General features: G+C 35.3%; 1 protein-coding gene across 1 annotated transcript in view; it reads left to right on the top strand.

The window, feature by feature from the left end:
• The window catches only part of MMP16 (matrix metallopeptidase 16), a 287,196-nt gene that overhangs the window by 236,830 nt on the left and 35,108 nt on the right, over positions 1-15,258 (top strand). The window contains exon 7 of the mRNA XM_025394261.1: positions 13,065-13,203. Within this exon, the coding sequence (XP_025250046.1) occupies positions 13,065-13,203 (139 nt within the window). The remainder of the gene's footprint in view (positions 1-13,064; positions 13,204-15,258) is intronic.

Raw genomic sequence — 15,258 nt, 5'->3', positions numbered from 1 at the left:
TTTTTTGGAGACAGGACGTCACTCTGTTACCCTAGGCTGTAACGCAGTGCCACAATCACGGCTCACTGCAGCCTCAACCTCCCAGGTTTAAGCAATTCCCCAACCTCAGCCTCCCAAATAGCTGGGACCTCAGGCGTGCACCACCATGCCCAGCTATTTTTTTTTTATTTTTTGTAGAGACAGGATCTCACTATGTTGCCCCAGCTGGTCTTGAACTCCTGGGCTCAAGCCATTCTCCTGCCTTGGCCTCCCAAAGTGCTGGAATTTCAGGAGTGAGCCGCAGCGCTGGGCCTCAATATCGTATTCCTAAGGCTGACGGCCTGCTCCACTTTCTACATTCTTTCAGCCCAGTGAAATTCCTCTTGTGTGGTGTGGTGAAGTCTGGTGAGAAAGAACAAGTCTGATTGAAGACCAAGTTGAAAATATACTCTGTAGCTCTAGCTCAACCCTTTCCCTCTTCCTATGTCGTATCATGAAACCTCTCCTTTCCCACCCTACTCAGCATGCCTATGCCATGGCACACTGGCTGCTATTACAGGAACTAAGGTATCTGTGGGAATAAGCAGGACAGTCGCCTAAACAGCAAGAAGTCTTTGGGGGAATAGGAGGCATAGTTTAAAGAAAGTATCCCCAGAGGAGGTGAAGCCTAGATTGTACCTTAAAAAAGAAAAAGAGAAAGCAAAGTATGATGCTGCTGCTTATGGAAAAGAATATACATATGACTTGCACATTGGCCAGCCTACTTAGACCATTGGATGGAAATTATAATGTATAAATTATTATAATTTCCATTTATAGTAATAAATAAATGTATAAATTTATATACATTTATAAATTTATACATTATAAATTATAATTTTCATTTATAAATTAAAATTATAGTTTCCATCCAATGGTCTAAGTAGGCTGGCCAATTTAAGAAAATAGGCCAGTTTAGGGCTATAGGAGCAGGAAAGAGGGCCTGAGGAAGAGTTTCTGTGAGGACACCTAAGAGTTTCTGTGAAGACATCTAAACAGAATATTGACTAAGTTTTCCCAAATTCCAGGCCAAACTAAAGATTTGCTGATCTATCTCTGTCTCTGTTTTTCTCTCCCTGTCTTTGAACATTCATTCAACAAATGGTGCTGGGAACTGTTCCAGGGCTAAGGGGTACAGTGTTTTAATAAGACAGATGAGGCACATACTCTGATGGAAAGCAAGTGAACAAATAAACAAGGCAATTTCAGAGAACAATAGGTATTGTGAAGAAAATAAAACATGATGCTTTGATAGAAAGAGATTGAAGAGACAACTTTAGCTTGGGTGGTGACAAAACTAAATTGAATACCTTGTCTATGTACATTAGGTAGAAACGGCCCTATAGTCAGCAAGAACCTGGATTTTATTGTAGATGAGACATCTTTCTTCAGTTCGAAAATAAAAGGATGGTAATTCTTGATAGGTGTGCTAATGATACAGCTGTTTTGCCAGCTCATAATATTCACTGAAAGGTAGTTCCCATTTTATAGAGACAGCAAGAATAGCATTTTACAGAGCATTTTGAAATTAGCTGTCTACCTCTCCTCCTCTGTAGATTGAATATACATTCTTAAAGAGTTCATATTTTTGAATCCAGAACTGCTAGTACAATGGAAGGAATGAACGCTTTTACCTGTTTCAACATTTAATTATATGGTATGTGAATTATTTAGAGCACCTTGCTAATGGGATCTTCAGATCACAAAAATCAGAATATCATACAGCAGTAATGTGTGATGTATTCTTATCTGGAATTTGTGACTACTTTCCCTAACTGCAGTATATTGATGATAAACTTTTTAGTGATTGTTCTTTTCTTCATTGCAACCATCCCCCAGTGATTTCTGAACAAGAGTAGATTAAAGAAGAAACAGGAAAAAGATATAAATACCTAAAAACACAAGAGGGTCAGCACACACCCTTCTTTCACTTACTCCCCAGCTCGCTCTTCTTATGCTAGGGCTGAACTACATTTTTGGTGTAGCAACACTTTTTTATGATTTATTGTTTATGTATAGAAATTGGATAAAAATGAATATTTATATTATCATCTTCATGAATGATTATGGATTTTTATGTTTTAAAATTAGTATTCTCTAAGTTAGAATTTCGAATGAATACTAATGAATAAAAAGGGGGTCCATATCTGCTACATCACTTAACTCTTTGGTGTTGAGATTTTTTCATATAAATTAATATAAAAATGAATATTTAATGTTTGGAGACTATAAATGTTAACACATAAACTTAGCACAAGTAGTAAACAAAGTATTCTGAATATATCAACTCCCTTTTCTTTTGAAACACAAATAAACACTTTATGTATTAAAATAGTTTACAATTTTTAATCCAAGTGGTGACTGTGACATTCTTGCTTGAAAATAAAGACATTAAGGGAAACTTCAGAATTGTGAATTTAGAAATTATTTAGAAGAATCACTTGTTAATATGTCACTTCCTTCCTCTACTATAATAAAGTCTATATTTTGAGCATTTTTCAAAAATACTGGCAGTACCCAAAGTGATTTGACCTATTGAGATGTACTGCTGCATCATTTCTCACAGAATTACATCTGGTCAATCTTAATTGATGAGCCCTGAAAACCGTGCCTGCAAAATCATTGCAGACATTCACGACTGTCTTAGTGAAAAAGTCTATTCTAATGGTTGCTTTGAACAGGTTTTCCCCTAACATTTATATACCAAAAACCAGCTTATGTCAGCTCTTGTGATAAAGTATTGAAAGCTTCCCAGAATGGCATTATCTTTGCCAGACACATCTATTAAGGCTCCCTTAATAGTTTTTTCTTCTTCGAGTTATGACTTTACTTTTTCTTTTCCAATGTTGAAAAAGTAATGTAGTTAATTAAGTGTAAATATTCTTGCTCTCTCTTTAAACACTACAGTACCTTTTACAATTCTCTGTAAACTGTAAACCTAAGAACAAAATGTAGTGTGAAATCAAATTCATGAATTTATAATGTATTTGCATGTTATCACAATATGTGATTTTACATTTCCAGTCCACATATGTTACAGTCAAATGAAGCATATATTATCCTTAGTTACATGCCACAAAGCATATTTTTGTTTCTTTTTTAATGAACAAAGATGCTGGTTACAGCCTTTTTTATAGTAGCAAATCTAAATGGCTATTCAATGGAGGTTTATTAAACTTATAGTCACTAATTGGAATAGTATTTACCCATCACAAATATTTACAAAGCTTCCATAATAATATTTTTTCATAATCTAGTTACCTATGTATTTTCCAGATTTTTAATAAGTATATATTTTCAACTTTTTACTAAGAAATTTTTCAAAAATACAGAAAAGTTGTAAGAGTAAATACAGTCACACCTAATATTTAGATTTCACAACTATTAGTGTTTTGCTTATATTTATTTCATATGTATGTATGTGTGCAAATGCTATACACATGTGCAACTGTTTGGCAAAACAAAGTTGCAGGTATCATGAAATTTGATCTTTAAATATGGGATCGAATGAGTATGTATTGCGTTTGGCTATGTCTCTTTAGATCTTTTAATGGGCTCTTTTCTTCCAGCCTCTTTTCTTTTTTTTTTTTTCCTCTCCTTTTTCTTCTTGCTGAGACCAAGCCAAGTTGATAGTCTTATAAACTATCTCCCATTTTAGAATGTGTTTGATTGCTTGTCTTAAGTTATTCCTCTCTTAAATGTGAAGAAGTCAAGTCTGAAGGCCCAATTAGATTCTGGCTTAACAAGTTTCACTTCTACATGATTGTACATCATAGATTTTGTGACTTTCAAATGCCTAGCTATTTGTGTTGCATCACATTATGAGCATATAGCCAGATGTCCACTATCACTGATGCAATCCTTGATGCTTAGGGTGGCAACGGGCATAACTTTGCCTTGGAAAGGTATACTTTTGCCATTAAAATTAGCATAAATACACACAAGTGCATGTAAAATTGGTGAGATTTTAATAAGATTGGTAAGTTGGATCAATCTCACTTTTCTGTTTTTGAAATTGTACTGTAGTTAGGCAAGAGTTACCATTGGGAGAAAAGTAGGGAAGGAAAAAATGAATCTGTTTGTGTTATTTCCTATAACTGCATGTGAATCTACAGTTACCACAATATGAAAATTTTTCTTTTGTTTGTTTTTGCTTACTTTGCACCTTGTTTTTTGTAATGTACAAATATTTTCTTTCTCAATAATAGATGGAATGTAGTCACATTCATTGATGATTCTTGCTTGAACCAGTCATTTAATTGGGAGTTGCAAAATGGTTTTTCTCTTTCTGTTTTCCCTTCTGCATTAGGCATTCTTCTCTTAAAAGCTAACTCTCATGAACTAGAAATGAACTACGTTTTTTCTTCTCAAAAGGCAGCACATATATTTAACTCTTTCTCATAGTTAATTCTTTCCCTTTGATTACCAAGTTTCAGTGAAAAGAGTTCTTGCAATAGCCAGTTGCGATAGTAATGATTAATACTCTGAACTCTTAAATATATTCATTCAGTATATTATACCCAATTGCAGCCATTTTTCCTTTTGATTCTCAGTTTATCCCAAATTTACCCTTTGCTTAAGCTGCTCTCATGTTTTGGCATGCTTCCGTTAGTCTTGAGTAATTTCTTACTTCATCACAATTGTCCCAGGCTTACCTTGTAATTAGCCTATCTTGAGCCCAGACTCAACTGTTCTCCAAGAAGCCCTGATTTCCTTCTAATAGGAGCTCTATGTAATACCTGTTGGTGGAATATTACGGCTTCTATGTCTTTTGAGTCAACAAAATTAGGAAATTGTGAAAATTTCCTTAAAATTTAGAAAAAATTAGAAAATGCTATTTGTGTATGTGTTTAAATCATGAATTATTTTCATTCTAATTTCTAATCCAAATAGAACATTAACATCTTTGTATCTCTTTATTTTACTCTGAAACTCTTTGTTCTAATAATATTAACATATTAACTTTTGTCTTATAGTAGTTTTAAATTTATAATACCAGAAATCCTTTTAATGATAAAATTATTAAATGAAGATTAATATTGATTTGAAGTTTCTTTTGTGGTCTGTTTCCCACTAATGTACAATCAGAGTACTCGGTTCCAAAGTCATATGATATATTTATTTTCTCCGTGTGGATGTGTTTCCAATTTCTTGTACAGATGAATTTAGGGATTTATTTTTAGCACATGCTTTTTTTACCTTTGATTTTTTTTTTTTATTTTTAACAATTCAACCTGACACAAATTTTTTTTTTGAATATATAAAACATGCACATGGTCTGAGAAATCTGTCCTTCATTTCCACACTTTTAGTATGTTCCACCCGTTTTTATTAGTCAGTAACCACTTTTTTGTTAGTTCCTGTGTTATCTGTTTAGAAAGGACAACATAAGTAATATCTACATTTTATCTATATTTATATCTATGCCTATATAACAATGTTAATATAGATAAATTTTCCCATCCTCTTTTATACAGAAGATAAAATACATTTGCTATCACAAATGACATCACAGTGAGAAACCTTGCAAAAATTTATTTTTATTATAGTATATCATAGGAATTTGTAATGTATAGCATCTTTTTATTTGGGAGGTTTTAGCTTAATCTGAAGTGGATTGACAGAGAGGAGATTACTGGATCAAAAGACAAATATGTATGTAATGCTATTAGATGTTGCCATATTGATCTCCACAAGCATCATGCGATTTTGCACTCCTACCAGAAATATATATGGGTGCCTATTCCTACAAGCCATGAGATTAAAGCAATCTGATAATACGTGGTATATCAAAATAGTTTCAATTTGCATTTTACTTATGAGTGAGGTTGAGTATCTTTCCCTACATTTATAAACCGTGTATGTGTGTGTATGCACTGTTCATGTCTTTTACTGATTTTTCTGTAAGGTTTGGGGTTTTGTTTCCTTGATTTTTAAGAGTTTTTTATATATTAGATTAATCGACCCTTTGTGATCTGGGATACACGTATTTTCTCAATGTTGTCATAGCTTTTTACTTTGTTAGCAGCCTCGTTTGTTCTTGAAAACAAATTTATTTTTCAAATTTATTGTCAACCAATGTTTTTATATAATGTGGTTGTTTTCTAAGAAAAACAGCTACTGTCGACATGCTTTTAAATCCAACAGCTTCAACTTTCTGAGTTCCTTTTACTTCACCATTCTGAGCAACAAATGTCTTTGTCACCTTTTCAACAGAATCTAGTAATATGTTTTAAAATTTGAGCTGTTTAGAAAAAAAATTTTTTTTACTATAATATATTTAAGTATTATATTTCTATTAAATGTATTTTATTGTTGGAAATATTAGGTGATATATTCAAATATTTACATAAAATACCCTAAAAATGTATAAATTTAACCTAATAATTGGTATTAGCCATCATCATCAGTCTTTTCTTTTAATTCTTCTTAGAGATGGGGGTCTCACTATATTGCCCAGACTGGCATGGAACTTCTAGACTCAGGTGATCCTCCTATATCAGCCTCCCAAGTAGCTGGGATTACAGGCACAAGCCACACCATCATCAATTTTTATTTCAATAAAATTGTAATTATGGCTGTGATTATGAGATATAGAGTCTGGCATAGGGTGTTATTAAAAAACTTTAAATAAGAAATTTTCTGAGAAATTCTGATGGTTTGCTTTTTCTCCATGCTTTTGAAATATGACTAAAACAATGAGTCAGTTCAGTGGTGAAAGTAATAGCTATTTAATAGCAGTTTTCTCCAAAGTATACTTCTCCTTCCCTGAACTCCAATTGAAGTTCCCCATTTATTCTTCTTGCCCCTTCAGAAGGGCAATGTTCTGAAATTGGTGAACCTTTGGACGTCTGTCTTAGGGTTAGTATTCATTGCTGGCTCCTCCATTCTGCCCAGATGTACATAGCTACCTGTGCACTGCTGCCTCCCAAACTCCACTCACCTATGAGACTGCCTGATGAGCTTTGCTACCAAGGGTTACTCCGCGGTGGAGAGCATCCAGCTGGGTGCTTCTGAAATCTCATGCTGCTTGCAAAGAGGTAGAACCAAAGCAGGCCCTGCCAGGGAATGGAAAACCAAGACCACCATTTCTTTCTCTGCCTAATAAGCATCCATATAAATCACCTTCCTCCTTATTATGTATATAGCTGCCACAATTTTGTCTTTCTTTCAGTATTGTTGCATACCCAATTTTTTTCTTAGGAACCAGCTTAATTTTCAACACCAGTTTCCCCAGACACACTCCATGCTCACATCAGAAGCCTTTAAAACATAACACATGGCCAGGTGTGGTGGCTCACGCCTGTAATCCCAGCACTTTGGGAGGCCAAGGCGGGTGGATCACTTGAGGTAAGGAGTTCAAGACCAGCCTGGCCAACATGGTGAAACCTCATCTCTACTAAAAATGCAAACATTAGTTGGGCATGGTGGTAGATGCCTGTAGTTCCAGCTACTCAGGAGACCAAGTCAGGAAAATTGCTTGAACCCAGGAGGTGGAGGTTGTTAGAATGTCATCTTAATAAATAGACTTAATATTCATTAAACAGCTACCTTGCTTTGAACAATCTCAGGTATATGTACTCATCCTATGATAGTTTGGTGAAAAGAATTGGTAGATTTTTCTAGTAAATGTGTTGTACTCCTGCAGTAAACCAGACACAGTTCACCATGCTGATAATCCAGTGATAAGTAAAATACACACTGCCCCATTCCTTTGGAGCATATCATACAGTGGAGCAGGTGGAAGAAATTACTTCACAAATACAATGATGCAGTAACACATGTGTAAGTGCTGTGAAGTCAAAATGCAGAGTACCATGAGATAGTTCGAGGATGTCTTAGTTCATCAGGATATGCTATACCAGAACACCATAAACTAGGCACTTTACAAATGGCAGAAAATTACTCTTCACATTTCTGGAGACTGGGAAATCTAAGGTCAAGGCACCAGCTGATTCCATGTCTGGTGAGACCCACTTTTCATAAATGGCAACTGCTAGTTGTGTTCTCACACAGTGGAGGGGGCAGTGCAGCTCTCTGAGGCCTCTTTTATAAGGGCAATAACCTCATTTATTTGGGTTCTGCCTTCCAGACATAATCATTCCCAAAGGAAAGGCCCCACCTCCTAATACCTTGGGTATTAGGATTTCAACATAAGAACTTGAGGGGATACAAACATTGAGATCATAGTATACTGTTACATAATTTCAGTCAGAGGGCAGCCAAGCCCACTTTACGGAATAACATTTCAGCTGAGAATTAATGGATGATTTGTGGTTCAAATTGATGGAAAAGGAAGAACATTTAAAGTACAGATGTCTCCTCCTACCCATGGGGGATATGTTCTAAGACCCCTTGTGGATGCCTCAAACTGCAGATAGTACCAGACCATACACTATGTTCTTACCTATACATACACACACCTATGATAAAGTTTAATTTATAAATTAGGCACAGTACAAGATTAATAATGAAATAGAACAATTACAACAATATACTGTAATAAAAGTTTTGTGGATAAATACCTTATAACACTAGACTTACCTATTTTTGGACTAGGGTTGACCACAGGTAACTGAAACTGTGGACAGTGAAACCACAGAAACAGAGGGCCTGCTGTAGGGCAAACTGTCTGCAAGATGTCTTAAGGAAGAAAAGAGCTTTCCTCTGTCAAACAGCTGAAAGGAAGCTGATACAAATGGAGCGATGTGAGCACAGGAGAGACTGCTGGTAGCTGCATAGGAGCTGGAGGCAGGAGTCCAAGTTTGAATTTCATTCTAGATGCAGTAGGAGGCAAAGTAGAGGCTTTGCATTGGCATTGAAGTCATCTCAGTGAAATACAGTGGCACTCTGATGGTGACAGCGGTGATGGTGAGAAATCAAGAGATTTGAGATACTGTTTTAGAAAGGAGGAAGACTAGACAGAGTAGGACCAAGGTGGCTTGGCAAAGGAGGGCCCAAAGAACAACTGGTGACTGCTAGAAATGTTCAGTGTGAACATGTGACACATTTGTAGATTTATGGAAAGCTGTTGGTTGAATAAATGAATCTATGTATCAGAAGAGAAGTAAAAGTAGATCAGTTCTACTGATTAGCTTTTTTGTTTTTGGTTTTGTTTTGTTTTTTTCTGAGACGTAGTCTCGCTCTGTCACCCACGCTGGTAGAGTGAAGTGGTACATTCTCGGCCCACTGCAGCCTCTACCTCCTGGATTCAAGCTATTCTCCTGCCTCAGCTGATTAGTTTTATTAAAAGGTCCTGAAAACAGCAATTCCTGCTGATAGTAGATCATTAACATCATCGTTTCATATTCAGACAGTAGGCCTTTTCCTTACAGTTCTCAGCAAACAAATATACCTGTCATGAGCCAGAATTTTAAAGGATGTAAAAGAGTAATAAACAGAATTTCCCCGTGTGTTACTGCTCCATGGTGTACACTATGTGAACTTATCTCTGTGAACTAAATGATCTGTCTGGGTTCTATGCTACATGGAAAATAAATCTACATGTAAGACCGTACGTGCTTGTATCGTAAGTGAAATATTGGTGTTTAAGTAGGAATTCCAATTTGGTAATGTTTAAGCAGTGTTTTTTTCACAAGTTGACTTTACAGATAGGCTAGTTATGGTTAATATTTCCCCTTCCACCTCCTTCTATAAGGGCTTAACCAAAGAAAGAGAGAGGGAGAGGAGAAAGAGAGAGGAAGAGGGAGAGAGAAGAAAAAGAGGAAGGGAGAGAGGGAAGGAGGAAGGAGGGAAGGAGATAAGAAGCTTAAGGCAACATACAAATAGCAGATTTAGAGCTCCATAAGGGTTCTTTCTTTCCCTCCCCATAAAACCAAACTTATCTTGTTTAGAAGGGTGAAACCAAATGTATTTTTTTCTTTATTGTTCAAAGACCTTTAAATATCATACTTTTCTAGAAAACAGAATATGTACTAAACATCTACCTATTCAAATAGAATTTTTATGTTCATGTGACCCCTTTATAGCTTTTATAATTTTTTAATAAGGAAACATCTTAACCACAACAGGGAAAAAAACTGAGATGTAATTTTAAAACATTGACTTCTAAAAGGATCATTACTTTTACTTTGCTCTTTTCTCTTCACATTTTGTTTTCTTTAAAGAAATATTTATTGTGCACCTATTATGTGTAAGGTCCTTTTCTGGAAATAGGGGACTATATGTAAACAAAAGACCAACATTCTTGCCATCAGGGAGCTTATATATTTAGTGGAGAGAGAATGAACAATAAATTAGTAAAACAAGTATTGTATAAAACGACTATAAATGCAGTGAAGGAAAATACAACAGGAAAGGGAGGTGAAGGTATCCAGCAGACCTGTATGAGTGCAGTGAGGGACTTCAGTTTTAGACAGCATCATCAGGGGATGTCTCACTTATAAGGAAAATTTGCACAGAGACCTAAATAGCATTTTAAGCATCCTTTCTCCATGAATTGTTCACAAACCCTATTTCTGAAATGGCAGTCTATAGTAACCATGGCATGAGTTTACATCCACTGTGACAGATGCTTTCTAAATTATTTGTACTATTGCTCTCTGCTAAACTGCAGATAAGTTGAATAGAGGCAGAACCTGAATATCTATAATTTATATGACTCTCTGCCAAGGCTGCTGTCAACAAAAACCAGTGGAATTCATCTGCAGTTTCACATGACCTTCTGAATTTTTGCAAATTGACTATGTTTATCTTGAGACAGAACTTGCATTTCTCCCCTTATTAGTGGCAAGTTGGGGTTGTACTTCTGTCTGCAGACTGCAACACGTGTCTGTTCCATAGAGCCACTGGCCCGGCTCCATATGTGGTGAGATTATAGCAATGGGAAGGGCTTTTGTGGGAAAAATTGGAATGTAGTCCAGGTTTTTTCACTAGATTTCCTCCCATTCTTCAGCTTGGAGAGCTTTCTGTTTCATTGTTTCATAGATAGTCATGGTCATTATTTCTTTATCAGAATCCATTTGTTTATTCATTTCTACTAATTATTTTGGCATATATATTACAATAATTTAAGAACACTTTATTTGGAGATTGGCATGGTTTAAACACCCCGTTAGAAGCCCTTGTTATATCTAAACAAAAATTATGATTTTTCTTTTAAGTGATTAGAATATCACTGACTTATATTTTATTTGCAGTGAACTCTTTATTTTCGTGCCCCTGTATATTTCTCTGAATCAATCTGTATATGAAATTGTATTTGAAAATCTGTTTCTTTTATCTACTGCATATGGATCAAAACATTATTAATACAGGCCACCTAGCACCATGAAAATTATCAAGAAAAGGTGAAAAACATTTTTTACAAATTGATTGGAATGAGATACGTGGCTGGAACTATAGTATAGCTGACATCCAAAGAGGAAACAATGAACAAGTGTCAAAACTGTAAACAGGGATATGAACAGGGAAAGTAGATAACTTGTTTCAATATAATTTTAACAATAACAACAACCAAAAATGTTGGTACTAGTCTGTGCCAGGTTCTCAGAAAGTTCTTTGTATGTTATACAGTAATCATGCTATAAATTAGATATTAATTTGTGCTAACTTAGTGACTAGTATATTGACCAAAGTGACACAGTTGTTAGGCAACAGAACAAGAATTGCATATGAGCTTAGAGCCATTAATTAAGCTATTTCCTCGTTTTTAAAAAAATTACAGAAGTTGGTAGAGAAGACAGTACATGATAACTAGAACAAAGTACAACTATTAAAGGCTTTTAAGACAGTTTTCATATTCAGATTCATTTGGGTGAAAGAAAGTTCATTGTTATCATGTTAACTGAAGTCCAAGAATCCTCAGTAGATTGTGTGTGTGTGTGTGTGTGTGTGTGTGTGTGTGTGTGTGTGTATGAGTAACTGATAAATCCTAGAAAGTTTGGTCAGGCTAACATATTGTTAACCAAAAGCATGAGAAGGTCCTAAAATAAATCACTTATATAATATATAAGTTGTATGAAAAGAGCAAGAAAGAAAGAGAATTAAAATGGAAGTATTTTTGTGATATATACTCGTCTAAATAGTGGATATACTTAACATCCAAGTGAAATATTGCTTATACGTACAGAAATTTAAAATAAAGTGAAATTTTAATTGTATTAAAATCAATTTTTAAAATACACTTAGTTTTTAAATATTAAAACACTGAGTCGTCTTTCATTTATTTTCAGATTTTAAATAGAAAACTACTAATGTCATCAGATGTATCTTTTTTTGGGTTTGAAGGGTTTGTTTTTGTTTTTCGGGATTTTTTGCCCTTAGTAAATATTATGGTGAAACATATTGTGTCTAAGCCAATTATTAATTCAACAACTTTATAAAAACCTGCTGTGGGTCAAGCCATGTGTTCTTCACTAGCGGTAAGAATGAATAGACACTTTTCCTGTAAAATGACCTGTGCTATGATTGGGTGAAGTACAGGGTATTACCAGAGCAGATAGGAAGGGCAATTAACCCAGACTAGAATCTTCCGTGATGATTTATTTTTTGAAAATAATTTTGCCTATTTTTCTTGAGTAAAGTTATCAGCCAAAAATATGTTTAATGATGAAAGAGGGCTCTACTTTATAACTATATGAGACAATAGACATAACGGGCATACAGACAGATATTTCATCCTCAACATGGTAGGTATGGAGATCTTGCATATATCTAAAAATGTTAGGAAGCATGCGTGGCCCTAGCGCTGCTCTCATATTCAAGAAACTGACATATCCACAAATCTGGCAGGGATTTGTCTGTGCTACCTCCATCTAGAAAGCCCTGGAGAAAATGCAAAATGACAAGATTCAGTATGTTGACATTATGTTTTTAATTACACTGTATGGCTTAGACATTAAGGAGTTCACTACAAAAGATTTTGTGATCATTGTGGTCAAGTTGTTTAGCTCTTTCTCTGACTGATTTAATGTAAGACAATAATAAGGAAACCAACTTGACTTAAAAAGCATCCAGCCATTGCACCGTGAAATACCAGGGAGGCCTACATATATTGTTGAGAGATGCCTTTGCTTGGTTTGCAGGACCAGTGGTTTTGGCGAGTGAGAAACAACAGGGTGATGGATGGATACCCAATGCAAATTACTTACTTCTGGCGGGGCCTGCCTCCTAGTATCGATGCAGTTTATGAAAATAGCGACGGGAATTTTGTGTTCTTCAAAGGTAAGGATGTTTTCCATATCTGGCTATGTTGTATTTTAATCATTTTGTCTAGAGCCCTGTGGTGCACACAAAAGTGATGAAATGAGATTATATAGCTAATGAATTTAATGAAATAAGCTATGTTGACTAGAAATATAAATGAAATACAGATAATTTTCAATTTTTATTTTATTTGTTCTCATATGGTATTCTCATGTCAGATTTCAGAGATATTCTTTCTCTTAGAACTTTTAGATTTGACTTAAAAGTACCAAAAACATTAATACATAAATAGCCATTTCTGCACTGACTAAAGGTTTGTTTGTTTGTTTGTTTGTTTGTTTGTTTGGAGTATTTGGAGTTGCTTGCTGGTTTTAGGCCTTCAAATCTATTACACTCCTATTTTCATACATAATCTCTGAAAATTTGCTTGATTTAATCAGTTTATTTAAACAGAGTCTAGTAAACTAAGAAATAAAGGTAAGGAAAACAGAATTATCCAGTTATCAGTATCATGAAATTTATGGTCTGTTATTTATCTGAGTGCCAAATTTTAATCTCACAAGTACTACCAACTGCCTGGCTTGCAAAAGTGAGATTACCTGACGAAGTGAACTTAGGCAACTGCCTATTATTTTATTCTCAAAACGAGTTAATAGTCAAAACCACAAATCTTATATCTGTGGAGGAAAACACAGGGACAAGAGGCAGATTGAGTTGGAGGACTGAGGGAATTGTGAAGAGAATGTATTTGAGCTGAAGCTGAGGAGAACTAGAGTGTAAAAGTTTATGATTGAACATATTACCCAAGAGCCTAAAGGCCTGAAAATAAGCTTATACAGAAATAGAGATTGAGGAAAGGAAAAGGGGGATCTTAATCCCTCAAAAAGCAATTATTCGCAGAATCAAACTAAAATAATTAATAGTAATGATGAGGGTAATGAAAATATGGGATTTGGGAAATACTTGTAATATTTAAAGTGAGGCTCAAACTACCTCTATAAAATGAAAGTATATACCTGGACTTTATCTTTACAGATTGTTCCTCAAGAAAAGAGGCAGTTTAGTACGTTAACTGTAAGAACCTGAGAATTCTATGGCCATGTTGCCAACCTCGAATACTTACTAGATGTATGAACTGAACAAGCTACTCAATTCTCTTTGCCTTAGTTTCCCCATCTGAAAAATGGAGTTTGTATTATTCCCCATCTCAGAATGATTTTGAGAACTAAATTAATTACTACATGTAAAGTACCTGGCATGTATAAACCCTCAATAAATGCCAACTATTGCTGCTGCTGTTCGTAAGATTGCTATTAATTTTCTTGCCCTCCTGCTGTCTGTAATAAGCATATAAAAAAGTGTGCGTGCACCGCACCACAGTGGACGAAGTAAGGATACCACCTAAAGGCTGTGAATCTTAGCGACATGATATTCGAGGGAAATTCCTCTCTCCTACACCCTTCCTGGGTCCCATGAGTAGGAGCAACAAAAAGAAGGGCAGGTTCAGTTCCGACTAGCCTTCCACTTGGGGACTATCCCAGGAGGCCCTGCCTCCTCACAGAACCAGTAGTGCTCTCTGACAAAACTGCCTGAGGCGAAATTGCCACAGTCATCAATTCATGTTCTGACAGCTCTTTATTGCCTCGGGGGCTTCTCACTTTTATTCGCTTCCCTGCTCCTTACCCTGTGGCTAGCTCCTTTTCATCTTTCAACAGCCAGCATAAAAGGTATGTCCCCCAGTGCCCTCCCTGCCCACCCTATGTAAGTAGTATCTTCTAAGTTGCACAAAGTATTTGTAAAAAAATTGAAATTACCCACAGCATTCAGATGGAAATTTCATGAGAGATGGAACTTGTTTATATTTTCCTGCATATCATTTTATTTTCAGTTCCTAAAAGTTTTGGGTGCATAGTAGGTGCTCAATAAACATTTCAATAAAATATCACTGAATACTGATTTGATTCAGTATGGTGTTTGTTATACTATGGTGCTTACAACAGCAATAATTTCATCTTTTGTCCCAGACTTATCTAACCGCCAGAATGTTGTGCTTATCAGTGGTCTCTTCTAGTA

Source organism: Theropithecus gelada, chromosome 8 (assembly GCF_003255815.1).
Source record: "Theropithecus gelada isolate Dixy chromosome 8, Tgel_1.0, whole genome shotgun sequence".
Lineage (NCBI taxonomy): Eukaryota > Metazoa > Chordata > Mammalia > Primates > Cercopithecidae > Theropithecus > Theropithecus gelada.
This window is presented reverse-complemented; position numbering and strand designations above follow the sequence as displayed.